At 39.4% G+C, this 27,679-nt stretch overlaps 3 protein-coding genes across 5 annotated transcripts in view; 2 read left to right on the plus strand and 1 right to left on the minus strand.

The window, feature by feature from the left end:
- Window positions 1–2,367, plus strand: part of SPTY2D1 (SPT2 chromatin protein domain containing 1) — a 42,978-nt gene extending 40,611 nt beyond the window's left edge. Inside the window, exons 5-6 of the mRNA XM_037839263.1 lie at window positions 694–771; window positions 1,689–2,367. Of these exons, the coding sequence (XP_037695191.1) occupies window positions 694–771; window positions 1,689–1,782 (172 nt within the window). The 3' untranslated portion in view covers window positions 1,783–2,367. The remainder of the gene's footprint in view (window positions 1–693; window positions 772–1,688) is intronic.
- Window positions 2,368–6,623: 4,256 nt separating this feature from the next.
- On the minus strand, window positions 6,624–14,770 carry SPTY2D1OS (SPTY2D1 opposite strand). Of its 2 annotated transcripts, none has more exons than XR_005217401.1 (4): window positions 12,336–14,770; window positions 9,641–9,738; window positions 7,403–7,440; window positions 6,624–6,735 (listed from the first exon to the last, which is right to left on the minus strand). XR_005217401.1 is itself a non-coding variant. In XM_037839276.1 (4 exons), exons 1-3 carry the CDS (start codon window positions 10,258–10,260, stop codon window positions 7,419–7,421), a joined length of 189 nt encoding a protein of 62 aa, XP_037695204.1. In that variant the 5' UTR covers window positions 10,261–12,323; the 3' UTR covers window positions 6,624–6,735; window positions 7,403–7,418. The 2 variants fall into 2 exon arrangements, 1 of the variants encoding a protein (XP_037695204.1); XM_037839276.1 differs by lacking the exon at window positions 12,336–14,770 and adding an exon at window positions 10,192–12,323.
- A 2,578-nt stretch (window positions 14,771–17,348) lies between these two features.
- The window catches only part of UEVLD (UEV and lactate/malate dehyrogenase domains), a 159,153-nt gene continuing 148,822 nt past the window's right edge, over window positions 17,349–27,679 (plus strand). The window contains exon 1 of one of the 2 annotated variants that reach the window (XM_037839264.1): window positions 17,349–17,741. In XM_037839264.1, coding sequence (XP_037695192.1) covers window positions 17,700–17,741 — 42 coding nt within the window. In that variant the 5' untranslated portion in view covers window positions 17,349–17,699. The remainder of the gene's footprint in view (window positions 17,742–27,679) is intronic. The other variant, XR_005217400.1, reaches the window with a different exon arrangement.

The following is a 27,679-nucleotide window of genomic DNA, read 5'->3' on the forward strand; positions in this document are numbered from 1 at the left end:
AAATGACATTTTGGAAGGATTGAATGAAGTAGAATATATGTAAAACAAAAGAGGCTTATCAAAGTGCCTTTCAGTCAACAATTAACTGCCTTCTTAGAAGACTGTGGATATGAGAAAATTATGGTAGAAGGCAATCCTAAGGATTTTTTTTTTTTTTAAATAAAGATATTTAGTAGAGAATGAACTAGATTAAAAATCAGGTCTAAAAATCTAGCCTTAGCTCTGTCACTTACTAAATAGCTATGTTTTTTGGCTAAGCCATTAATCTCTCTGCTTCGGTTTCCTCTGTTGTAAAGTCCTTGGCTATGTCATGATTGTCATGAGGTGCAAATGAGCTTAATATATACAGAATAATCTTTATGTATATTGTGCTTTTAGGATTTTAATATAAATTATCAACAAAATGTAGGTGAGTAAGTTGAGTAAGCATTGTTGGATTTGGAACCATTCTCAACATTAGATTCAGAAATAGTTGCCTTCTGGGGGTAGTAAGTGCTCATTTAGTTTGTCTTTACTTCAGACACCCACCTCTACCTATCCTCTACTCCTTTGCCAAGCAAGGAGTAATTCTAAATATATGTTTGACTTAGTTCTAAAGGAGACGTTGATTTTAAAAATGGGAGGATGTAGTCCCTTTAGGAAGTTGAATTTTTTGTTACAAATCAATTTTTGTTTTTGATTTCCTCTGTTTAGATACAAAGATGAAAGTGATTACGCCTTACGTTACATGGAGAGTAGTTGGAAAGAACAGCAGAAAGAAGAAGCAAAGAGGTAAGCATAAAATTTAAAATATTTGTGCAGAAAACATCCTAAAGATCTTTTCTCCTTGTTGGAAGCAGGGCCTTTGGGCCACACAAGTTTAGATTCCAGTCCTGCTTGCTTACAGCAGGGACCTTAGGCAAACTCCTTAGCCTTTCTAAATCCGTTTTCTCGTTCATAAAATGGGAATATACTGTTTGTACTCATTGAGGTATTATGAGGATTAAGACAGTGTAACCCGTTGCCTTGTGTAGTGCCTCTCACACACTTAGGCATACAACTGCTAGGGGCCTCCCCTCCCGTTTTAGCATATTCTTGCTTTTCTTTCTCCTCTCCTTTGTTCCTTTCCCTCATTGGACACATCTCAGCCTTACTAACCTCTAACACTGCTGGCCACAAGGACCTGATGGGGGTATTTTAAATTCCCTTTGTCTGATCCCTTTTTAGCTACCTGACAGTAAACTAATGATCTTTTCCTGAGTAGTGATAACAAGTGTTTTGTTTATAGTGTTTACTTGGTGAAATAATTCACCTTAATTGCAGTTCAGAATTCTAAATCTCTTTCTCCCTCCTATTAAACAGATAAAGTATCAGACTCAAGTGCTGGGAAGAGGCAAGAATAGAATGTTATTTTATTGAATGTTTCTTGTTCTTTATTTTTAAAATCTGTTAAGATAAACAATTTATTACTTTAATGGAAATACTGAGTTGCTTTTGGTTCTGTGTGAGGTCTTTTTTCCACTATAATGGTGGTCATTGGCCCCTAGTAGAAAATATCCCTGCTAGTCTGTTTTCAGTGGTAAAGTTGAGGCATTTTGAGTGTATTAGCAAATTCAGTGTGAGCTCCTGGTTGCAATTTATTTTTTGCTTTTTAAAGAAAGTGATAATCTCATGTATATTAACAAATACCTTAAAATATTTTTTGACAGCTTAAGATTAGGTGTGCAAGAGGATTTAGAGGAAATGAGACGTGAAGAAGAAGAATTGAAGCGTCGAAAGGCCAAGAAGCTGAAGAGGCGTTAGCTGCTGCTTTTATCTATTTTTGTGAAATTCTGGAGACACTCTGGTGCAAGGAATTCTTGCCTTCAGACTGAAGAAGCCCCCTTTATCACTTTAGATTTAAACTTGGGTACTCAAGGAGAAGGAATGCATATTGTCATTTGCAGGCTGTCATTTGAGCATCAAGTATTTTAAAATACTTTCTAGGGTTAAATGTGTAATGCAGATGATCTTCTGCTCACTGAATGCTCTTATGAAGTTGACTGTTCACAGATTCCAGCCTTGATCCTTATGAGCTATGCACTCTAACGTGGGGCCACTCACCAGTCAGCCAATCTTCTGTTGTTCCTTTGCTACTTTAAAGGAAAAAAAACAAAACAAATAGTTGCCTCTTGACTTCCATAATTCTTCTATTAATAAATGAGCAGGGCACTGTCCAGCTCCTAATCAAACTTACTGTCATTTTACGAGGAACCTGGCCTTTCTGTGAATGTTGCCAGCAATAAAGTGACCTGTTTTGTTTGGATTGAGAACTTGGGAACGTAGAGTAGACTTTATTATTACCATATGGATGTTATCCTTGTGACTTTAAAGTAAAAAGTAAAATTATTTTGTATTTTGTATTATTTGTGGATTGGATGCTGAGCATCTTAATCACTAACATAGGTGATTAAGCAATTAAAAAAATTTTCCAAGTTGAAAATACAAGTTATGCCATTTAGTTTTAGAATATTCTTTTCCACATTTTCCTTTCTGATTTACTGTTATTTTGTTGCCTTTGTGTAAAATAGACAGTCACTGTGCTAATTGATTTTTATTGTTAAAAAATCCATTTTTATATTGAAGAAATATAAAGGGTAATAGTTTAAAAAAATGAAGAAGCCACATGCGAGGCTTGCCTCCTTCCCCTTCTCTCCCATCCTAGATATTCTGGAACCTCAAGGTGCCCCTGTACCTCTTAATGTTAATGACTCTGCATTTTATCTTAAATTCCTTTAAATGACAAAAACCAAAAACTAAATTCATGTTTCCAAGACCACCACCTTCTTTTTTGCCAAAATTGCACTTTTATTTCAAACTATGCACTGTGAAGAGATTTTTCCCAGCAAGAAAAGAATTTTAAAGAATGTTCCCTGTTACTGGTGTTTTATTGGGCTGTGGAACTTTCTTCCTTCTCACCTTTAATATCTACAGATTTGATGTCTCTTGAGTTTGAAGTCCCAGCAATTCAGGCTGCCCTAGGGTCTGGCTGGAGGGAAGCCAAGTCTCAAGGAAAGTCAGTAACAGAAAATGAGATGATGCTAGAAAACATTTGTCCTTGACTTTCAATGTGGAGGTTGAGGGCAGTGGGACGTAAGTTTGTAGAACAGTTCTACAGTGAACTTTGTGGCTACCTTAAGCCACAAAGGGTAAGGATTAGGACGCAGAAGGGGTTGTCCTACAAAGAATCCTTCTTCAAAAGTCCAGAACTTATTTTTTTGTATACCTTTTTATCCATATAGTTTTTTTTCATTCTTCAAGATTGGGTATTTTATATTACCACCATTAGCCTCCCATGATGGGACCACATAATTTGCTTTTAAGACTCTTGTTTTGAATTGAGTTTGAAAGTCAAGGATTTAATTTTGAACTTGATTCTCATGAAAGATGTCATCACTAAGAATAACCCCCTTTCTAAATCTCCACATAGAATTGTTAACACTGGTGGCAGGAACTCCTATTGACTGCTTGCCATCCATTTCAAATATGTTAAATGAAATGGACTTAAAGGTAGTGTGATATTCCATGTAATAAAACAAGAGGTTTAGAACATTTTCTTTGCCGTCACTTATGTGCTTTTTTCCCCCTTACAAAAGTTTTTTTCATGTATTTAAAAAAATATATGAAATCTGTAATTACAATCAAGTGCTTGTCATAGCTTAAAAGATTTCTGGTGGTCAAAGTTTATTAGCACTTTACTCAGTAATACTGTACAGTTGATTTATACAGAAAGGCACCACTGTGCTTGATAAAAGTTCCAGAACTTGGAAAAGTCAAGATGTGTCCTTTTGTGTCTATTGTTTCTGAGTGCTTTTTGTCTAAAACATAGATGTTGATCTCAGTATTCCCTAGCATCAACATTACAAGAGGGCACTTCTGTAGCTCATTTAAAGAAAAAAAGGAAAATTCCTAAGCAAATGCTTTAATCTTGGCCTTGTTTCCAAATCCTGTCTTCCATTTTATTCTTCTGCACTTCTTGACCACTCTTAAAAAAAGTTCACCTTTGTAGAAACTGGATAAAAACCTTTATTTTATCCAAGGTTTACAAATTAATTGCTTGATTTTTAATGTATATCTACCATTTTGACTTTCAGATTTTCCTAATTCAGTATTTAAAGATGTGCCTTTTATTGGGTAATGTTAATTCACGAATGTAGTAATGTTACTTTTATGATTGTACTGTTACATGATCATGGGTGCAGCATTCTCTAACACAAATGATGTGAAAGGAAAGTAGTTTTCATAAAACTTGTATAGCTCTGATTGCACAGTCCCACTTGCTTTTGATGTTGCTATGTCAAAGCAAGGGCCCTTTCTTTTAAGGCTACTTTCAGAACTTGTCTTTGTATTTTCTCTAACTATAAATGCAGTTATGTCCATTTGGAGGCCAGGGTACCACATGTCACAGGCAGCCTTACATGTGTGCTGTGAGAAGGTTCAAAGACTGTTAACAACAAAAAGTCTGTGGGAACTCGGAATTCATTTTTTAATGTAACCCACCCCCCAAGATTTTCTCCAAGAAATAAATTACTCTTTTGCATTTTCTAACCTAAAAAGCAGCTATTAGTACATTTCTGAGATATAGCAGGAGACCAAAACATGTTTGGAAAGAGAATAAATATCTGAAGAGAGACGGGTTGTTTTAATTTCCATGTGCTGAATATATTAGACTACTATTTATTTTGTGAGTGGATGTGACGAAATATTCAGGTGTTTAGTGTATGATTAAAGTGGGATATAGATTTTGATGGCGTTATTAAATCCATCTTTTACATAATGGACAAATCACGTTTTTACAAAAAAAAACAAACCTTTTACATAGTTTAGCTTGTTTTCTGGTGCTGTTGACCTGCAAGAGAATCTACTTTTTGCATACACGGTGAAAGTTTTGCAATTTATGTATATAAGAAATTGTAGGCATTAAAAATATTTTATTGATATTTTCACTGGTTTGCATTTATTTACCTTGAGATATTCCTTATGTCATTGCCCTGAAACATTTTTTGTTAGAAACCCAGTAGACTCATAAAACTTCAGAGATGGGGTTTGTCTCCTCCACATCTGTTCTTCCTTACACATTCACATCTGCTCAGCTCCTACCACGGATACGTCTCCTCCCCCATCAAGGCTATCAGACACCCAAGTTAGAACTGTTAGAGGAACAATCTAGCTTGTGACTCAACTTGGAACTAACTACATTCAGGGAACTGGAGGGAGGAAGCAGAGCTGGGTATATAGGTATATAATCAAGATAATGAGCAGATTCAGATCCTCTATAAATAACAAGAGCCTTAGCTGGCTGAGAAGTGAGTCCTTAGGGATATAGATGAGGCACGTGGGCATAGCCATACAGCCAAACAGTACAAGTTACTGGAATGTGTTGAGACTTGATCACATATTAAGTATCCTAAGACATGCTAGTATCCTAGATTCAGACATTACTAACAAAGTTTTGCTTGTGAGCTTTGAATTCACTTTCCATAAAAAAGGGGTAACTCAATTGGTGTAAAGAGCCATTTACAAATAGTTTAGCAAATATGGATCTCAGTAGCCATCAACAAAATAGTTTGTGTAACCAAGAGATCTTTGCTGGTAAAGTAAACTTTTGAACAACAGAACTATCATCCCCAAGCAGTCCCAGAATGAAAACAGTTTCATATAATTTTTTAAAAGTACTTGATCCTGTTTTTTTTTTTTAGGATCGGAAAGCTCCAACCTTTCTTTAGGGTGCAACTTCTGATTATTAGGTAGATCCTAGGGTTATTGCATGGGTCTTATACTTGGATTCCCATATTAGATCTCATAAACTCACATTTATATTTATTTATATTGAGGGCTGAACAGCTAGCTTTTGTTTATACATATAGTTCCTGAATTAGCAGTAGTCACTGCTGAAAAAATCATTATCAGACAATTTTCTGGCTATTCAGGTGAGGGAGACATTGAGCCATGAAGTAGCAAGATCTTTTGAGATCCCCTAGTCTCTCTCGCTTGGCTTTTTTCCTTGGCACATAAAAGCATGCAAAGGAGGAGGCCTGGATTTTAATCTTTACTCTGCAACCCAAGGTTAATGGATTGGCAAGATACTTATTATGACTCTTAACATCATATTTATCATTTGTAATATGAGGCTAACACCCAGCTCAGAAGATTAAGGATTAAAATGAGGTATACTCTCGTATCTAGCACCAAATATTAAAATGAGGTCCTTTCCCCACGTGATATAAATGTTGGGTTCTCAGTAACGGCTGTGAAGAGACCACAGAGAAATACCCCCTAAGAAGAGGCTTAAAGCTGATGAAACCTTTAGCCTTTCTGTAACATTTTTTCCACATCTGGATCCTGAACCCGGGAAAAAGGCATTACTTGGGGAAACAGATCTAGAGTTCTGTAGAATTTCTATCCTCAAGGACACAGAACAGGGAACAATCTGAGCTAAGTATCTTACTCTTAATGCCAATCTTAGAGACTGAAACACAGGATCAAATCATCTCTCATCCACCCTGACTACCTCCCCACCCTCCATATTGCCCTGTTACGACTTAACAGAATACTGAGTCTTCATTCTTAAAAAGTGCAGTAACTTTACATAGAATACGACAAGATAATGTGCAATTGTTTTATGCGAGACCAATAACAGGAACTGTATAGCTGGTCAGGTTAGCTTCAGAGCTGCATTACTTCACCAGGATCATCTTTGCTTGTTTCCACCGGGTTCTGGGGGAAAAAAAAAACGTCAGGTGGAACTTGCGTGGTTGCTAAGGTATGGGGCTGAGGTGACTGCTCTCCTTGTCAAGGGCATGCAGGGTGGCTGTGTCCAATTCTGTCTCAGGTACTGTGATCCTAGCTGCCAGAGGGGCTTAACAGAGTGGGAGCTGATAAGAGGCAGGAAAAAGACAAATGTTCCAAGGTTTAACAGGAAAGAGAGGAGTCAACTGTCAGCAGAAACCTTTTACAGACCAGTGCGTACTTGATAAGGGAAAGTTGGGTTGCTGGTGAGTACTGATTTAGGAAGTGGTACCGACGTTGAGCATACAAGATGTCCCATTAGCATGACAGACTAGGTCACTTGTGCCAGATGACTTGACTCTAGGCCTAAGATACCCTTCTTCTACCTCCAGTTTATTCAAAAGAAACTGAAGAATTTAGGGAAGAGTAAATGTGTGTAAGAGATGACATGAAAGAAACATGAACTCTTCCCAACTCTAAGTAGATAGTGAACAACAGAAGTAGATAAGCTACAATAACTGTTTTTTTTTTTTTAATAAAGAAAAGTGTTTGTTTCCAAAGTTACTGGAGTTGGATTTTCATGCTTAGTTCATCTGTATATCTGGGGAATACATTTCAAAGTAGGAATAAAGAACAAAGTTGAAGGTACACTTACCCCTCCTGGGGGATACTTATATCCCTTCCACATCGTTCCTGCAATGAGAACCAGCCATAAGACAACAATCATTATGGGGCTTCTTGCTCAGCTGGTGGTATGTGCAGGGACAAATGGGTAGTTCTGGAAAGGGTGGTGTTCTATTCCCCAAGTCCTGGCAATTGGGCTGTCTTCATTAGATACAGGATGGTCAGCATGACAGCTCCTGATTGAGTAGCTTCATGGTCTCATCTGAACTAAAATGGCTCCCCATGGCCATTTTGGGGGCTGAGCATGGACACCAATTGTGACATCAATCCCTGTGACCTTGGGACCCAGTCAGAATAAGCAGCTATGGGATGGTGCCCAGGATAACAGGTAAGATGGGTCTAAAGAGCCCTTATCAGAAGGGCCCTGTTCTCTGTTGATTGTATGTGGTTAGGACCTAACATTTCTATTAGCTTATCACCTGCCAAAATGTTTAAATATTGTCTTCATGCAACCACAGGCATAAAACACTGCTATACAAAAAAAAAGTTGCTGTGTTAATTGGGAGAACTGACTGGTTACGTATGTTATGAGCAAATACTTTGCTATTGGTATGCTGATCAAAGAGGAAAAATTTTGCATTTTGTGAAATGGCAGTTAATCCCTCACCATGCAAGCCTTCTCACAACTTACCTGAGAAGGGAAAAGAATGAACATGGACTGTTTGTTATACTCATTTCATGGCTGGAAAAACTGAAGCACAGAATAGTTAAGTGGTCTGGCCAGGATTACACAGTGTGGTAGAGGCTCAGCTAAACAAGAGCCCAGTGCCTCCATTCACATCCCCCCCTTCACAGATGTCTGATTGCTTTGGGCCAATGTTCTCATGGAAATCTTTATCAATTGGTTCATTATTTTGTTTAGTTGTTTAATTAGCATTTGCTAATTGTCAAGCTTTGCGTTAAATGCTTTACATGAGTTCCCAAATGCAAGCCTCACAAAAATAGTAAGGTACTGAAATATCTCCCATTTCATAGATGAAGAAACTGAGGTTCAAAGAGATTAAAGTTGCTCAACATCACAAAGCTAGAAGTTGCAAAATTAAGACCTGAACTTATTTAAGTTCATGTTAACTCCAGTTTCAAGATCTGTCAAAAGGGGTGCTAAATCCAGGGGTGAAAATCCCCGTGGCAATGTGGGAAACGACTCCTGGAGGTGAGCCTGGACTTAGCACTGAGGGACTGAGAGGATCTTCTTGACCAAAAGGGGGAGGAGAAATGAAACAAAATAAGGATCCAGTGGCTGAGAGATTTCAAATGGAGTTGAGAGGTTACTCTGGAGGGTATTCTTATGCACTATATAAATATCCTTTTTTAGTTTTTAGTATGTTGGAATGGCTAGAGGGAAATATCTGAAGCTGTCAAACTGCAACCCAGTGACCTTGATTCTTGAAGACGACTGTGTAACTATGTAGCTTGCACAGTATGACTGTGTGATTGTGGCTCACACTCTCTTTATCCAGGGTATGGACAGATGAGTGGAAAGATGGGGACAAAAATTAGATGAAGAATAGGGTGGGATGGAGGGGATAGAAAGATTTAGGTGTTCTTTTTTGCTTTTATTTTTATTTTGGAGTAAGGAAAGCTTCAAAATTTGATTCTGGTGATGAATGCACAAATGTATAATGGTGCTGTGAATAACTGATTGTACACTGTGGATGACTATAACTCAATAAAATTGTATTTAAAAAAGTAAATGAACAATGGGGGGAGGAGGGAAATGGGATGTTTTAGATGTGCTTTTTATTTTAATTTTCATTTTATTTTTTGGAGTAATGAAAATGTTCAAAGATTGTGGTGATGAATGCACAACTATATGACAATACTGTGAACTGACTGTACACTTTGAATGACTGTATGTTATGTGATTATATCTCAATAAAATTGCATTAAAAAACTTTAAAAAAAGGGATGCTAAAAATGCTGGTCCAATTTATAGCATTTGTGGGGAGCAAATTAATAGATGGGAACAGTCTTTGAAAAGGAGAAAACATAACACATAGTTGTTATCCACACATCTTTGAATCTTGGCCCACTGTCCTCAGAAATGCTTTCCAAATCCTCTCTCCCACCAGATACCTCAAATCATTTCCCCTCCCACAATTTATTGTATTTTCCAGAGGAATATGAACTCTCCACTAAGATTTCAGAGTGCTACCAAATTTTCTGGATATGGAGGAATCCAGTCCAACAGACCTGACCAGCTACTCACAGCTGCAGATCTTCATCCAAAGCCCAGCTTGCTTGGCTCCTCAGTCGTGCCTTGCTCTCCTGAACAGGCCACCTCTCTTTCCACTTTAGTGTTGGAGGCTGATCAGAAAGAACATTAAAGGCAGAAGTGGTTCTACTTACTGGTTCGGTAGGTGGCTGCTTCTGTGTGATGACAGAAAGGGCTTCTGAAAGGTCCCATCAATCCCCACATTCCCCTTTCCTACCAGCAACCACAATTTTATCTGGCCTGAAATTCCTCCACTTGGGTGGGATAGAAAACAGGTCAGGCACTGTCTCCAGCAGACCCCTTAAAAATTCCATAAGGCCTTGAAACAAATGAAGTTATATATCCATGGGAAAAAAAAAAAGGACTTAAAGGAAGGAGGCCCCAATGGGATGGTAAGTAGCCTGGGAATCCTTGTTCCTATGACATTCTAACTTCTAATTGATGGTGAAGGCTCAACTATCTTTCCCATTTGGTCAGAAACCCCAGCTGGGAGAGTGAGCCAGAGCCAGGACTATCAGGGGTTTACATGCAGGGTCACTGCTTACCATGAATTCTGGAAATGTACCCATGTAACATGCAAGTCCAACAAAAAGCATCCAGCCAAGCACGATCATGACCAAAAATAAAACAATTTCTAAGACACAATTGCACAGTGAGAGTCTATTCACCAAGATCTTGGCAAAGATATGTGTTCATGAAACCCTCAGTTGGTGGGGGCCTTGCATGTCAGTTCCAATCCTTGGCTCCAAAGAATGTGACACTAGTGGGGAAGGTGGAGTCTAGCAGGGCATTGTTACATCATTGGCCACATGGCTCAGTCTCACAACAGGGTCAGACATATTCCTCCCAGACCAGTAGCTGAGCCAAACTAAGCTCTCTGCATTGTCGCACAACAAAACCATGAGGTAGGTACTATCATTAGATCCATTTTATTAATGAGAAAACTGAGGCTTAGAGAGCCTAGTGTGCACTAGGTCACACAGCTGATGGTCCAGATCAAGGGCTGGGACTCAGGACCCAGCTGCCTGTCAGGATGTAGGGCTCTTTAAAGAGACAAGGATTTGGAAAGGTGTATTCTTAGATCTTTGACAGCTGTGAATGAAGAGCTGTATTCCAGAGAAATAAGACAACTTTCTATTTCTATCCCTGCAACCCTCTTCTCCCATCTCAAGGGCCATCTCACCACCATTTTATAAGCTCATTTTTCAACACCTTTGGTTAAGTTCCTCTCCACCGGTTGTCTTTCCTTGGCCTTCAAGAAACCAAAGGTATCTCTCTCCTCTCCTCACAAAAACCTCCAACTGATGCTATGACTTCCTCCATTACTGCCCCATGTCTTATTTTCCTTTCATGACCAAACTTCTCAAACAAATGGTGCACACTAAAAACTTTTCTTACCAATCTATACTTTTTTTCTATGCCTCCCATTCTGACTTCTGTCCCCACCTTCCCACCATTCTTAGGTGCACTAGTTTTCAGCAATTTGATATTGATGTGACTTTCTGTAACTTCCTGCATGTTTCTTCTATCTGAGGTTTTATGAGCTTCTTAGATCTGTGTGTTTATACTTTTCATCAAATTGGAAGAACATCTGGCCATTTTTCAAGTATTTCTTCTGTCCCCTTCCCTTCTGTGCTTTCCATTACATGTATGTTGGACCAGCTGATAATGTCTCACTGCTCACTGGTGCTCTTTTGAACTCATAGAGATGACTCATGTTAGTCTGGGTAACACCTCCCTTTGTAGCAATCTGAAAACTGCCTCTAAGCAGTATTCTGGGCCATTGTAGGGTTCATTTCATTGCTATGTCTTCAAGCTCACTAACCCTTCCTCCTACCATGTCTAATCTTCTATTAATCCCATCCAATGTATTTTTCATTTCTAAAAATTTTGTGTCTTTTTATTGCTTTTTCTCATCAGTTCCATGTTTTCCTTTATACTTTTGGGCATATTTATAAGATTTATAATAAAGGTTTTAAGAACTGTGTCTGCAAACTTATCATCCCTTGTTATTTCTTGGTTCTACTGAAGATTTTTCTCTTTGCTGTGAGTCATATTTTCCTGCTTCTTTGAATGCCTAGTACCTTTTGATTGGGTGCTGGACGTGGTGAATTTTATAGTGTTGAGTGCTGGATTTTGTTGTATTTCTTTCAACAGTGTTGAATTTTGTTTGGGATGCAGGTAAGTTTCTTGGGATTAGTTTGATTCTTCTGAGTCTTTTTAAAACTGTGTTCAGGTGGGCCAAGAGCAGTCTTTACTCTAGGGTTAATTTATCTCCACTATTGAGCCATAATCCTCTGAGTACTCTCTCTGATGCCTATTATATTAGATCTTTCCAATCTGTATAATTTTCCATAATTCCCTGCCCTTTGTGAGCTCCAAGAATTGTTTGGCCATAGGTTTTGGGTGGTTCTTTTCCAGGCTTCATGGAGTTTATCCCACATAGGTACAGACAGTACTCAGCGAAAGATTTGTGAGGGCTCCTAAAGAGATCTCTAAAGTTCTTTCTCTGTGGACCTCTCTCTTCACAGTACCCTGTCCTACAAATTTTGCCACTTTCCTCTCCTTTGTACACGTCATCTTTCTTTTGAACTCAGAGAGATGACTCATGTTAGTCTGGGTAACCCTTTCCTTTGTAGCAATCTGAAAACTGCCTCTATGCAGTAGTCTGGGCCATTGTAGGGTTCACCTCTTTTGTTTCTTTTCTCTCAGAGATCAGTCTTGTGCTGCCTTTTGTCCCAGATCTGAAAGCAACTGTTTCATATATTTCGTTCAATTTTCTCTTTGTTGTGGTGAGAAGGCAATTCGTGTAGCAGTTCATCTTTCCTGGGCAGAAGCAGAAGTCTAATTTACTCTTTTTACATTTCTGTGTAATGCTCTGCAGTTTATTTAATTTTTCTCCTAATGATGGGTGTTATCAGTCAAAGCCCAATCACGAGACAGGAACCGATTGTATTTGTAATCAGAATACAAAAAATGTAATAGAGTATTATTAACTAGGAACAAAAGATTAACTAAAAAAGCAGTAAAGAGAGCTCTAAAGAATACAGGAATGGCATATATAGGGAGCAGCCACTACCTCTATGGCTGAGGAAGAGCAGTCAAGGAAGCAACAAATTTGGAAGAACCCTCTCCCCTTCGGGGGTGAGAGGTTGTAGCCACGGCCAACTGGATCAAATAGAAGTCTAGTGAGCTGCTGCAGGGCAGGGCAGGCCTAGTAAGTAGGGAACCACTCTTGGGGAGCTGGTGGAATGTGCTGGAAAGCTCCAGAGGTGGTTCTGTGTGGGTTACTGATCTCTGCTGAGAATCCACACTCTGGGAGTGTGCTATTAGATTTTATCAGGAAGCTGCCCTCTGGGGTGCTGGTGGAACTCATTGGCAAAACTACCTGTGGGGGTGCCACTGAAACTCATTGGGAAATAGTCTACACCACTCATACTGAATAGGAGTGAGTGCCATTGGATACCCCCTATACATGCCACTGGCAGCCACACAGTAGGACCAAGAACAGAAGCACACTGGAACTAAGAGAAGACCCTTCCTCCTATGGTATTCTCCAGTGCCCTCTACTGACGAAACTTAGTATTTTACCAGCGAGCAAGTAAGAAATGCTTATAGAGTCCAGCTCCATTATTGCAGACAAGCAATGAATGTTAGATTTGGAGCTGAAAGGCAAATCAATTAATAACTGGCACAATGAGCATTTAGAATTTTCCAATTTTTTACCATTGTGATCACTAAAAACAAAATTTCTTACACAAATTTCTCTTGAGCATTACCAATGCACTTGTTAACCAGAGAAGCAGCAAGATGACAAAAGTATGCCAGTTCAGACACAGCATGAAAATGGAGAGGTCATATAAAATCCTTACAGAAAGTGCTAGTTTAAAATACATAAGAATGATTGCCATTTCATTTCACAAGGTCATAAAAAAATGGCCATGTGTGTTGTTACAAAGAGTGTTTGTGGAAGGATGGCCTGAGATGCAGAATATGCTGCCAGTCAATGAACCACAATAACTGTACACATCAAAGAAATAAATGATAAGGATACATCTGTGTCTGACAACAAGGTTTTGTCCCAACAATTTTGAAGCAAACAAAGATCGGAACATCTGAGATCTGATTTGAGAACAGAAGCAGAACACTTAAAACAAGTTCTAATTTTAAATAAGCCATTTCCATGATTTTTCTCAAGCTGCAAAGATACAGAATATTCAGTTTTCCCATTTTTAAATTTGGGGACTATTTTTTCCTTTTAACATAATGAATATCTTTGTACAGATATACTGGGTACTTTTATTTCTGTAAGACAGATTCCCAAAAAGTGGGGTTATGGAGTCAAAGATATGCCACATTACTTTGCCCAAAGGTTGTGGCTCCTACCAACTACACATGGATTCTTAAGCTGGGATCAGGAAAAATGGACTGTATAGGTTGGTATGTACATTTTGCTGGGGCAGGTCAATATCTTTCAACCAATTTTCAAAATTCTGAGACCCAAATACGACTGAGAACTAGTACCTTATGCCATCTTCTCCCTATGGCTTTGGTGACCTTATTCATCACTTGTCATCATTCAGCAAACTTTCTATAGAGGGCCTCTGTGTACATTGTTTTCTAAATATAAGTAGAATGAATGCATGTATAAATTCAAGCACGTTAGGCACTGGGGATATAGAAATGAATGAGATTTAACCCCCTGTATACTAGGAACTCATACTCTTTGAGGATGGAAAGAGGAGTGGAGATGGAGGTAGATTAGTACAATGGTACAATAAAATATTCCAGGCAGGTACTAAGGATGAGAAAAACAAGAACACAGAGTGCTTGGGAATGGACAAATATTTCAGCCTGATTAGATTTAGCATCTAACAGCACCAGTTTCAGGAGATGAGAACTGTCAGACAGGAAGTCAGGGTGTGTGTGGGCTTGAAAAAGCCAATGTTTGTACTACAGAGCCGTCTTGGGATTTCTTGAGACTAAGTACCAACAGGCACAGAATTCTGACTTCCCAGAGATTACTAATCACAACGTTTCATCACAACTTCACACTGAGACAGCATAATGCATAGATTAGGAACATGGTCTTTGATAACAACTTCTGTAATAATTTAATCTGAGTCTTGGTTTCTCCATCTCTAAAATGGGGCTAAGTATGCCATACACACACACACACACACACACACACACACACACACACATTTATTTTAAGATGCACGCTTTCCCACAGGTAAACTCTTTCAAAATAGGTATGTGTTAAAATTGGTCTGTGTATTTAATTTTGTAGTCTTTTCTTTTTCCAAAATGCTGTCATTAATACATCTCTTAGTCAAGAGCATCTCAGAATCAAGGAAATAAGTAGGACAATGCTAAACCTCAGTTTCCTCATCAGAAAAATTGAGATAATAATTCTATCTAGGTCACTGGGTTTTGTGAAGCTAAACTGAGATAAGGCAGGTATAACTCATAGCAATGTGCCTTAGACGTAGGAAATAACTATACAAACCACACACACTTGCATAAAGTGTTTAATGCCTACAATGCATTCAAGTGACTAGACCAGACAGAAATGGTTTGGATGGAAAGCTTCTAAGTTCTATTTTTCCTGGCTCTTCCATAAAATATTGAAGAATCTTGCTCAGGCCCTACTGCTAACTAGGATATGTTAGAACATGGAGCCCTTGGAAGCTCTACTGTTTCCAAGCTCTGTTAGATCTAGCCTTTTATCTTTTAACTTCTCCCTGTAATCTTGTCTCTGAACTTATCTCCTTGCTTCCACTTTTGCACCCTGCCAGCAGAGTTATTCTTTTAAAATTCAGTCAGATCACATCACTCCTCTGTTCAAAACCTTTCAGTGGCTTCCCCTCTCAGAGTAAAAGCCAGTGCCTGAAATCCGGGAACTGGTGTGACACAGCTAAACCTCAGTGTTGTCAGATAGGCCTGGTACTCACAACTGGGCCATGCTATTCTCCTGTTGGACACAGTCTCACAAACACCAACATCAGACAAGGGTACTCAGATCATGATAAAGTGAGATAAAATAAATCCACTTGATAATTTTGACTATGTAATGAGAAAAACAGGGTTACTGTGCAACCCATGAAACACCCAACATCCCTCTCTCCCTGCTAATATGAGTGACAGCTGCTTCTTTGCCAATTACAATTTTATCCATGCTCTGGTCTACCCTCTCTGTACAAAAGATTTATTGAAATACCCAGTTACAGAACTGTCCCTGTTTACCAACAGCACCAATTCCAAAGTGAACCTCCACTTCCTTGAACTCTTCCCCAAATCACTCAAAGCCCAAATCCTATAAATAGGTCCTTTCTAACACTCTCCTACCAAGCTGTCCCAAAGGTTCCCCACTGGAATGAGTTTTCCCTCACTGCAAGGAGCAATATATCCAACTTCTTTAATTACAAGTGTGTTCTAATGGTTGGAGGGTATTAACATGGCAAAGTACTCACAATGGTCTACAAAGCTCCAGTGGTTCTCAGACTTAACATGCACCAGAATTACCAGGAAGGCTTGTTAAAACACAGATTGTCCAGCCCCACCCCCAGACTTTCTGATTCATTAAGTCTGGGGTGGGTTCCTAGAATTTCTAACAAGTTCCCAGGTGAGACAGAGGTCCTTGGTCTGGGGACTGCAAAGAGAGAATCACTGCCCTATACTATCTGTCCCTCCCCCTTTTTTCTGATTTAGTTTCCTACTTCTGCCTCCTCATTCTACTACAGCCACACTGGCCTCCTTGCTCTTTTGAACCTCCCCAAGCACACTCTGCCTTAGGACTTTGCTTTGGCTGCCCTTTAATATGGACCACTCATTCCTTCACCTCTCAGTGGGACCTACCCTGATCTGTTTACCCTGCCTTTAAAAATTATTTTCCACAGCACTTATCACTTTCTTACATGCTGTATAATTTACTTATATATTATACTTGTTTCTCTCCCCCATCTTATAAAAAAATAAAAGCTTTAGTACAGCAAATATTTTTTGTTTATTTTGTTCATTGCTGTATCCTCACACCTAGGAAAATACCTGGCACATAGTAGGTACTCAACAAAGGTGTGCTGAGTTTATAAATACTCCTTCCAGCTTTTTCCCTTTCTTCTTCTAAGTGACTCATCGCACCCCGGCTTTCGGCATTTCTTGTAAATACAATCAGCTCACCCTTTTGATTGCTCAACGTTTAGCAATTAAAATATCCAACTCCTGCTACTTTTTAACCCCAATGATTCACACCAGGGACAATGAGCCGGTAAGTAACTTCACAAGTCAAGGAGACCAAAGTAAAAAAAAAAAAAAGAAAAAAATTGCTGTATTCTACATCTCTTCGACTACCTTCTCCAGATGATTTTGTCCATCACCCTCCTCCTCTCTTGTTTTCAAACTCCTATTTTTTACCTGACTTTTTCCTATCAACCATCAACATGGTTGTAACTTCCCATTAAAAAAAAAAAGCACCCCCCCACTCCCACCCCCCCGCCCCCAATACTGCACAGCCCTCATACTGCCCTCCTAGCTCCCAGTTTTCTGACAAGGCTCCTCGACTTTCTAATTCCCCGAAATATGGCTTTTGAAATTCCGTTACCCTTTCTTCCTAAATCCAACCGCAGTTTCCGGTCCTGATCTTTCTCAGTACTCTGCTAAATTTAACACACCCTTACAGAAACTCTCTTCAAGATCACTGCGCCTTGCGTCTACCTCCTCCACAGCTTCTACTCGGGTCCTTCCTATTCCTCTCTTCATAGATGTTCCCAAGTTTACTTCTAGCAAGCTGGGACCTGGTTCTCTTATCACTAACGCGTTTCTGAGCGCGCTCTGGTCACTTGCCTGTTCAGAGCTGGAGACCCTGTTCGACCCTAGGCGGAGCCGCTGCTGAGCCTTGAGGGTTGAAGGAGAAAGGACTGAATTTCAAGTCTGGAAGGGGGCGGTGCTTTGGACCTCTGGGGAGGTTTGGTCCTTGGCAGCCCCCGTTCTGGGCGGTTCCGGAAGAAGATCCAGGGCTGGGGTAGAAGATCCTGACTGCGCGTTCTGGCTGGAGATGGAGTTCGACTGCGAGGGTCTGAGAAGGCTGCTTGGCAAGGTGCGGGCAGCCCGCCGGGCGGGGTGTGGGAACCCGGGATCTGGGGGGCGTCTCTGTCCTTGATCCGGCTGCCTTCTCATCCCTTTTCCCCGGCCGCCGGTAGGGCTTGGGGGCGGGAGGAGGGTGTGAGTTGGGTTGAAGCTGCGGTCGGCTGCCTCAGGGAGGCCGCGGGGGTCGGATGCCAACCTCCTGCACTTGGAGGTTCGAGTTCCTGGCTCCTCCCCCAACTCCGAGGTCTCCCAACCTCCACCGGGTGCGGGATACCTCGGACGCCACCCGCTTCATTGGCTTTAAGCACCTCCCAGTACACGCTATGTCTTTAACCATGCCTTTCTTTTTGTTAAAATGGCCTGTCCTTTTTTTTTTTTATCTTTGACTTGCAACAGTCATTCTTTTTAAGACCCAATTCAGATGTTACTCCCTTCTCTTTACGTCCTTTCAAAAATATCCATTATCATATTTGGTGCCATTATTTATTTACAGACCTTACTCCTGTGACCTCCTTAACTCAGAGACTTTTGCTTTTGTATTCCCTTCACCTAGCACTGTATCTGACAACAAAAATAACTGCAATGAATGAAAGGCCTGAGTAGATTTAAGAATGAAAACAGGCCTTGAAGTCCCAGGAGAGAGAGTCGTAATGTTGAAAAATTGAGTGGTGGGAGAGCTGACTCAGAAGTCTGACCTACGTTTCTGGAGCATGACTAGCTCCAGCTTCCGGGTCAGACGGACCCTGGTAGCACCTTTTTTCCTCTCAGTACAGACTCGGAGCTTCCTCACAAGTGTTCTCCCGAGGCAACCCCCCCCTTTTCGCGAGTTCCCTAGTTAAGTGATTCTTAATGGTTAAGACTTCCCCATGCAGGAACCATACATTTATGCCTTTTTTTGGGCTTGCCATGTCACGTTTTGTGAGGCACTTTGCAGACCTGTGAGAGGAAAATGAAAGAACTACAGCTACAGCAATAATACGAATAAATCATAGAAACATTGTATTGAGTGCAAAAATTAATATACAAAATGATATTTTGATAAAGTCCCAGACAAGGAAAATAAACAATATATAAACAGTGTGTTTAAGAACACACATATCTGTGATAAAACTATGGAGGCATAAAGCAAAGGAATGAATGAACAAATCAGGGGAGGCTGTGCGATGGGGAGAGGAGGAGTACTCAGACAGGTATAATGGTATTGGAAATATTCTAGGTCTTTGCTGTCCAATACAGTAGCCACTAGCCATATGTGATTCTTTAAGTTAGTAAAATTAAATAAAACTTAAAATTCATTTTCTCCATTACATTATCCACATTTCAAGTGCTCAGTAGCTATGTGTGGTTAGTGGCTACTCTACTGGGCAGTGCACATAAGTCTTTTCCCTTATTGCAGAATGTTTTTATTGCCATAGTGCCATTCTAGATCATAAGTGGGGTGTTGGTTCACAGGTGTTATTACTGTTCAAAAAACGTGTGTGCTTGTGTGTGTATACATGTACATATATTCTTTAGTTTGTATTAAATATGACGGTTTAGAAAGTCAATGGTTCCCAAAATTTCTAGTTCTCACTACCCCAGCTGAAATACCTTGGAAAAATAACTTAACATGGATTTGCTCTCTCATAAAATGTTAAGATTGGACTTGATCTGTAAGTCCTTCCTGCTAAAAAATGATTTTGTAAAATTATGCCACAAAGTATTCCTTAAAGTGTCCTATCTTGATCAGTGTTATATAAGAGTATCTTTGATGTTCATAAATGTCTCCTGAGTAAATATATTATAATTCAGGTAAGGTTAAATTTTATTAATTTTCTCAATTTTTCAGTCTCAGTGATTTTTATGACATTTTGTACAATTGCTTTAGTTTTTTCTCTCTTGGGCCAAATTTGTCTTTAATGAAGTGTCTACATCCTTTTAGAACAATGGCATTATCTGAGATACATTTTCTGGAGGAATATTATGCAGAATCTTTAAGTGGGAAAGGATAGTATGGAATTTCTGTCTTAATATTATACTAAGAGAATATTCTGTTTCATAGATAATGAAAATCGGTTAATATTTTCATTGTAAATAGGTTTGGGATTTTTCTTCAGGCAAATCACATATTTGACTAGTAGTGTCATTTGGGTTTTCAAACCCTAATGAAGAGTTATTTTACTTCCTTTTGAGAAATAAACTTTTATATCAGTTTCCCAATTAAATCAATTCTGCTATGTCCTTATACAGCCATTAATAATCACAATGTCAGAGGATGTCAAGGATGTAGGAAACAGCTTATAATATTAAATAGAAAACAAAATAAAAATTGTTTTTGTTCATAGTAAATTTATATTCTCCACTGTTGTAGCCTTTTGTACATTCCTGTAATATTTAGAGTTTGGGATGATTTGGTTCATTTTTGTTTACAGTAAATCAGGGACATGTCTCACTTTACCCATTAGTCTGCTGTAGCTGATACTGACCAGTTCTTACTTTTGATGTTCAGTACTGAGGATCATAATTGCTTTCCATATCTACTCTACTCTTATAAATCTGCCTGTTGGCTAACTCCTATCCAAAGAACACAATCCAATCAGCCTATATTAATTAAAGGCATATCCTGTGCTAAATAATATGAGGAGATACAAAGATGAATGAGAGATGATTCCTGCCTTCAAGTTGTTTATAATCACAGGCTTTTCCTTTTGCCAAATTCTTCCCCTTCTTAGAATAACCTTCCTTCTTCCCTCTGTGCTATTCTGGACTCTAAGCTGAACTGTAGATTCAGCTTCTCCAGGAAGCCGTTCTGAAACTTGGATATGCCTTATATATTGATTCATCATTTCTTGCCTGTGCTTACTATCTTATTCATACTTTATGTGGTCCCTCACTTTCACGTTATTCATCAGAGCCTCAAATACACCTCTTGTAGTTGGAAGGCAGTGGGACTATAATTGTTTTGAAGATGAAAAACTTAAGGCTCAGAAAGAGGAAACAGGAGAGGAAATTAGTATTTTTAAAACACCTATGTGCCAGGCACAGTAATATATATATATATATATATATATATATATATATATGTATATTTGATAACAACTTTACTGAGATATAATTCACGTATCATACAGATCACCCATTTAAAGTGGTTTTTAGTATATTCACACAGTTGTGTACCCATCACCACAATCCATTTTAGAATATTTTCATCACCCCTTACCCATTAGGATTCATTCTCATTTTCCTTCAGTCCCTCCTCTCCCCGCAGCTCAGCCATAGTAACCACTAATCTACTTTTTGTGCTTTCTGTCTCTGGATTTGCCAATTCTGGGCTTTTCATATACATGGAGTCATACATTATGTGGCATTTTGAGTCATTAGATGGACATTCAGATTGTTTCTACTTTTTGGCTATTATGAGTTATGCTTCTGTAAACATTTGTGCTCGGGTTTTTTGGTGAACTTTTTTTTTTTTTTTTTTTTAGTTTTAATGATACATTGTATTTAGCCCAATATATATCCCAAATCATATTTCAATATGTAATCATTATAAAAACTATTAATGAAATATTTTACTTTTTTCTTGTATGAAGTCTTTGAAATCCAGTGTGTCTTTTACACTTAGAGCACATCTCAGTTTTGACTTGCCATGTTGCTAGGGCTCAACAGCCACGTGTGACTGGTGACTACTGTATTTGGGCAGTGCAGGCTCTGGTTTAGAGAGGAGTTTTGGATCCTGATTGATGAGGCTCTGCCACTCCCACTCTCCTTCATGTCTCTGAACCTTGGTTTCTCTCTTACTGCAGTGAGCATAATAGAACCCATCTGTGTGCCAGCCGTGATGCAGAGTGCTTTACCTGAGGTAGCCTTTTCTCAACATCTTGTGAGAGTGATTATTATGTGTTACTTATCATGATCCTTGTCTCTGTTTAATACTAAAGATAGACCTGAGGCTCAAAGAGGTTAAGTAATTTTCCAAAGTCCAGACAGCAAGACCAGGCAGATTTGAATCCAGCTCTTTTGGACAGTAGAGCCCTAGGTTTTTTTCATTTTTTCATTTTATTTATTTATTTATTTTTAATTGTGTAATATAACATACTTACATAGAAGTGATAACTTTCCAAGTGCAATTTAACATGTGGTTAGAGACCAAATTTCGAAGAATGTTATGGGTATACTTCCACAGTTTCAGTTATTTCCTTATCATGAAACATAACATCTATGCAAAAAGGATATAACTTTCAAGGTATGATGTAACAAGTAGTTATATAGGAAATTTCCAAGAATGTTATGGGTTACAATACCATAGTTTCAGCTCTTTCCTTATTGCGAAATATATATACAAAAAGGTGATAACTTTCAAATTGCAATTTAACAAGTAGCTATATAGCAGATTTCAAAGAATTTTATGGTTTACGGTTCCACCATTTCAGTTCTTTCTTTCTAGCTATTCTAATACCCTAGCAACTAAGAAAAGAAAATTATGTAGAGAGTCAGTATTCATAATCCTTTGTTAAATTCTATCTTGTCTATTGTTACCCCTTCCTCTAGTTTAATAACTTTCCTGATCTTCAGGGATGTCTAGGCAGTGACCACCCTAACTTGTTCATGTTGAAAGGGGTGTCAACATTATGGGAAAAGGGGACACAACTGATTGATATTTTTGAAGAGGCTGTTGCCTCTGGGTTTTGTGACTTAACTGGCATGGGAGTTCTCTGGAGGATTTAAGTGTCTGAAGACTAAACTTAGTGGGCGAAACTTTTATAGAGTCTCAGATAGGGATCCGGGTATTCTTTAGGGTTTTCAGGACTACTGTTGACTTCGGCTTATCATATTATGGCCATTTGGGATTATCTAGCTGAAGCTTGCATATGAGTAACCTCCAGGACAGCCTCTCAACTCTATTTGAAATCTCTTAGCCACTGAAACCTCATTTTGTTGCCTTTCTTTTCCCCCTTTTGGTCAAAAAGGCATTCTCAAACCCTCAATGCCAGGGTCAGGCTTATTTCCAGAATCTGTGTCCCACGTTGCCAGAGACTCACTCACTTGGGGGTCCTGTCCTACATCGTGGAGGAGGGTGATGAATTTATTTGCAGAGTTGAGCTTAGAGAAAGTCCACATTTGAGCAACAATAGAGGTTCTCTGAAGGTGACTCCAAGGCATAATTTTGTTGGGCTTAGCCTCCCCTTTACAACCATAAGTTTCACAAGAGCAAGCCTCAAGATCAAGGGCTTGACTTGTAAAGTAGGGGGTTCCTAAGTTCACATAGCATATGTTTTGTCCACAATAATCCATCCCTATATCACAATATCATCACATAGTTGTACAATCCTCATCACTCTCCATTTTAAACAATTCTCATGACCCCAAACACCCCATAGTTCTTTTCAGCCTGTAATTATTTGTCCCTAGAATTTTGTGGTGCTAGTAAGGTATTCCTATTAATAGTATGCAATAGGTAGATTTTCCCCACATACCACTCTGTTGTCAACTGTCTGTACCAGTGTCATACCTTATATGTATATCATGCAAGCACCTATCGATATTTGTATTGCTGATCTCTGGCATACATGCCTTTAGATAACCCCTTTCAATCCTGTTTGCCTTCAGTGCAGCTCTGATACTTGTAATTCCGTTAACAATCATCACCCTTATCCATTCCCATACATTTAAATTCACCCTCATTAACATATCTGAACATACCAGGTTAACATTCCCCCTTCACTAGGTTCTGTCTGTCTGTAGGTCCCCAATATTCTATATTATAAGACATTGATTTTACATTGTTCAGGGAGTTTATAGTAGTGGTAACAAACAATATCTCTCCTTTTGTGTCTGACTTATTTCAGGCAGTATTGTATCTTCAGAGTTCATCCATGTTGCCATATGTTTTAGGACCTTGTTCCTTCTTACCGCTACATAGTATTCCATCATATTATATACCACATTTTGTTTATCCATTTTTCTGTTGAATGGATTGTTTCCACCTCTTGGCAATTGTGAACAGTGCCACTGTGAACATTGGTGTACAAACGTCTGTTTGTGTCACTGCCTTCAGATCTTCTGGGTTTATACCGAGAAGTGGAATTGCTGGATTGTAGGGTAATTCAATATCTAGTTTTCTGAGAAACCACTGGACTGTCTTCCACAGCAGCTGTACCATTATACATTCCCACCAGCAATGAATAAGGGTTCCAGTTTTTCCACATCCTCTCCAGCATTTGTTGGACATAAGTTTTTATTTCTTGGAATTGATGGGTCATATGATAACTATGTTTAACCTCTTAAGGAGTTGCTAGTCTGTTTCCAAAGCTGTTACACTATCAGCATTTATATTTTACATTACTATCAGCAGTGTTTGAGGATTCCAGTTTTTCCACATCTTCTCTAATACTTGTTATTATCTTTTATTGTGGTCATCCTAGTGGATGTGAAGTGGTTTCCTGTGATTTTATTTTGCATTTCTTTGATGACTAATGATATTGAAAATCTTTTCATGTGCTTATTAGCCATTTGTATATCTTCTTTGGAGAAATATCAATTCAGATACTTTGCCTGTTTTTAATTTTTTTTATTGAGTTGCAAGAGTTTGTTATATATTATAGATACAAATCCATAGCAGATAGATGATTTGCAAATATTTTCCCCTGTTCTTGGGTTGTCTTTTCACTTTCTTCATGGTGTTCTTTGAAGTACAGAAGTGCTTAAATTGTGATGAAGTCCAATTTATTTTTTCTTTTGTTGCTTTTGCCTTCTTGACATATATAAGAAGGTTTTGCTTTCATAACCCCACATCACAAACATTTGTTTCTATATTTTCTTCTAAGAGTTTTGTAACGGATATAGCTCTTACATTAGGTTTATTATCCATTTTGAGTTAATTTTAGTGTATGGAGTAAGGAAGAGACCCAACTTCATTCTTTTTCCTGGGTTAAAAAGACTATTCTTTTCCCATTAAATTGCCTTGACCCTCTTGTCAAAAATCAGTTGACCAAGGCGGGGCAAGATGGCAGACTGGTGAGCTGTATGTTTTAGTTACTCCTCCAGGAAAGTAGGTAGAAAGCCAGGAACTGCGTGGACTGGACACCACAGGGCAATCTGTCTTTGGGCATACTTCATACAACACTCATGAAAATGTCGAACTGCTGAGATCAGTGAAATCTGTAAGTTTTTGCGGCCAGGGGACCCGCGCCCCTCCCTGCCAGGCTCAGTCCCGTGGGACGAGGGGCTGTCAGCTCCGGGAAGGAGAAGGGAGAACTGCAGTGGCTGCTCTTATCGGAAACTCATTCTACTGATCCAGACTCCAACCATAGATAGACTGAGACCAGACACCAGAGAATCTGAGAGCAGCCAGCCCAGCAGAGAGGAGACAGGCATAGAAAAAAAAAAACAACACGAAAAACTCCAAAATAAAAGCAGAGGATTTTTGGAGTTCTGGTGAACACAGAAAGGGGAAGGGCGGAGCTCAGGCCCTAAGGCGCATATGCAAATCCCGAAGAAAAGCTGATCTCTCTGCCCTGTGGACCTTTCCTTAATGGCCGTGGTTGCTTTGTCTCTTAGCATTTCAATAACCCATTAGATCTCTGAGGAGGGCCCTTTTTTTTTTTTTCAATCCTTTTTTCTTTTTCTAAAACAATTACTCTAAGAAGCCCAATACAGAAAGCTTCAAAGACTTTCAATTTGGGCACGTCAAGTCAAGAGCAGAACTAACAGAGCTCTGAGACAAAAGGCAATAATTCAGTGGCTGAGAAAATTCACTAAACACCACAACTTCCCAAGAAAAGGGGGGTGTCCGCTCACAGCCACCATCCTGGTGGACAGGAAACACTCCTGCCCATCGCCAGCCCCATAGCCCAGAGCTGCCCCAGACAACCCAGTGTGACGGAAGTGCTTCAAATAACAGGCACATACCACAAAACTGGGCGTGGACATTAGCCTTCCCTGCAACCTCAGCTGATTGTCCCAGAGTTGGGAAGGTGGAGCAGTGTGAATTAACAAAGCCCCATTCAGCCACCATTTGAGCAGACTGGGAGCCTCCCTACACAGCCCAGCAGCCCAGAACTGCCCTGGGGGGACGGCACTCACCTGTGACATAGCACAGTCATCCCTCAACAGAGAACCTGGGGTGCACAGCCTGGAAGAGGGGCCCACTTGCAAGTCTCAGGAGCCATATGCCAATACCAAGGACTTGTGGGTCAGTGGCAGAGACAAACTGTGGCAGGACTGAACTGAAGGATTAGACTATTGCAGCAGCTTTAAAACTCTAGGATCACCAGGGAGATTTGATTGTTAGGGCCACCTCCCCTCCCCGACTGCCCAGAAACACGCCCCACATACAGGGCAGGCAACACCAACCACACACGCAAGCTTGGTACACCAATTGGGCCCCACAAGACTCACTCCCCCACTCACCAAAAAGGCTAAGCAGGGGAGAACTGGCTTGTGGAGAACAGGTGGCTCGTGGACGCCACCTGCTGGTTAGTTAGAGAAAGTGTACTCCACGAAGCTGTAGATCTGATAAATTAGAGATAAGGACTTCAATAGGTCTACAAACCCTAAAAGAACCCTATCAAGTTCAGCAAATGCCACGAGGCCAAAAACAACAGAAAATTATAAAGCATATGAAAAAACCAGACGATATGGATAACCCAAGCCCAAGCACCCAAATCAAAAGACCAGAAGAGACACAGCACCTAGAGCAGCTACTCAAAGAACTAAGGATGAACAATGAGACCATAGTACGGGATATAAAGGAAATCAAGAAGACTCTAGAAGAGCATAAAGAAGACATTGCAAGACTAAATAAAAAAATGGATGATCTTATGGAAATTAAAGAAACTGTTGACCAAATTAAAAAGATTCTGGACACTCATAGTACAAGACTAGAGGAAGCTGAACAACGAATCAGTGACCTGGAAGATGACAGAATGGAAAATGAAAGCATAAAAGAAAGAATGGGGAAAAAAATTGAAAAAATCGAAATGGACCTCAGGGATATGATAGATAATATGAAACATCCAAATATAAGACTCATTGGTGTCCCAGAAGGTGAAGAAAAGGGTAAAGGTCTAGGAAGAGTATTCAAAGAAATTGTTGGGGAAAACTTCCCAAATCTTCTAAACAACATAAATACACAAATCATAAATGCTCAGCGAACTCCAAATAGAATAAATCCAAATAAACCCACTCCGAGACATATACTGATCACACTGTCAAACACAGAAGAGAAGGAGCAGGTTCTGAAAGCAGCAAGAGAAAAGCAATTCACCACATACAAAGGAAACAGCATAAGACTAAGTAGTGACTACTCAGCAGCCACCACTGGAGGCAAGAAGGCAGTGGCACGATATATTTAAAATTCTGAGTGAGAAAAATTTCCAGCCAAGAATACTTTATCCAGCAAAGCTCTCCTTCAAATTTGAGGGAGAGCTTAAATTTTTCACAGACAAACAAATGCTGAGAGAATTTGCTAACAAGAGACCTGCCCTACTGGAGATACTAAAGGGAGCCCTACAGACAGAGAAACAAAGACAGGACAGAGAGACTTGGAGAAAGGTTCAGTACTAAAGCGATTCGGTATGGGTACAATAAAGGATATTAATAGACAGGCGGGAAAAATATGACAAACATAAACCAAAGGATAAGATGGCCGATTCAAGAAGTGCCTTCACGGTTATAACGTTGAATGTAAATGGAATAAACTCCCCAATTAAAAGATATAGATTCGCAGAATGGATCAAAAAAAATGAACCATCAATATGTTGCATACAAGAGACTCATCTTACACATAGGGACACAAAGAAACTGAAAGTGAAAGGATGGAAAAAAATATTTCATGCAAGCTACAGCCAAAAGAAAGCAGGTGTAGCAATATCAATCTCAGATAAAATAGACTTCAAATGCAGGGATGTTTCAAGAGACAAAGAAGGCCACTACATACTAATAAAAGGGGCAATTCAGCAAGAAGAA

This window comes from Choloepus didactylus, chromosome 6 (assembly GCF_015220235.1).
Source record: "Choloepus didactylus isolate mChoDid1 chromosome 6, mChoDid1.pri, whole genome shotgun sequence".
Lineage (NCBI taxonomy): Eukaryota > Metazoa > Chordata > Mammalia > Pilosa > Megalonychidae > Choloepus > Choloepus didactylus.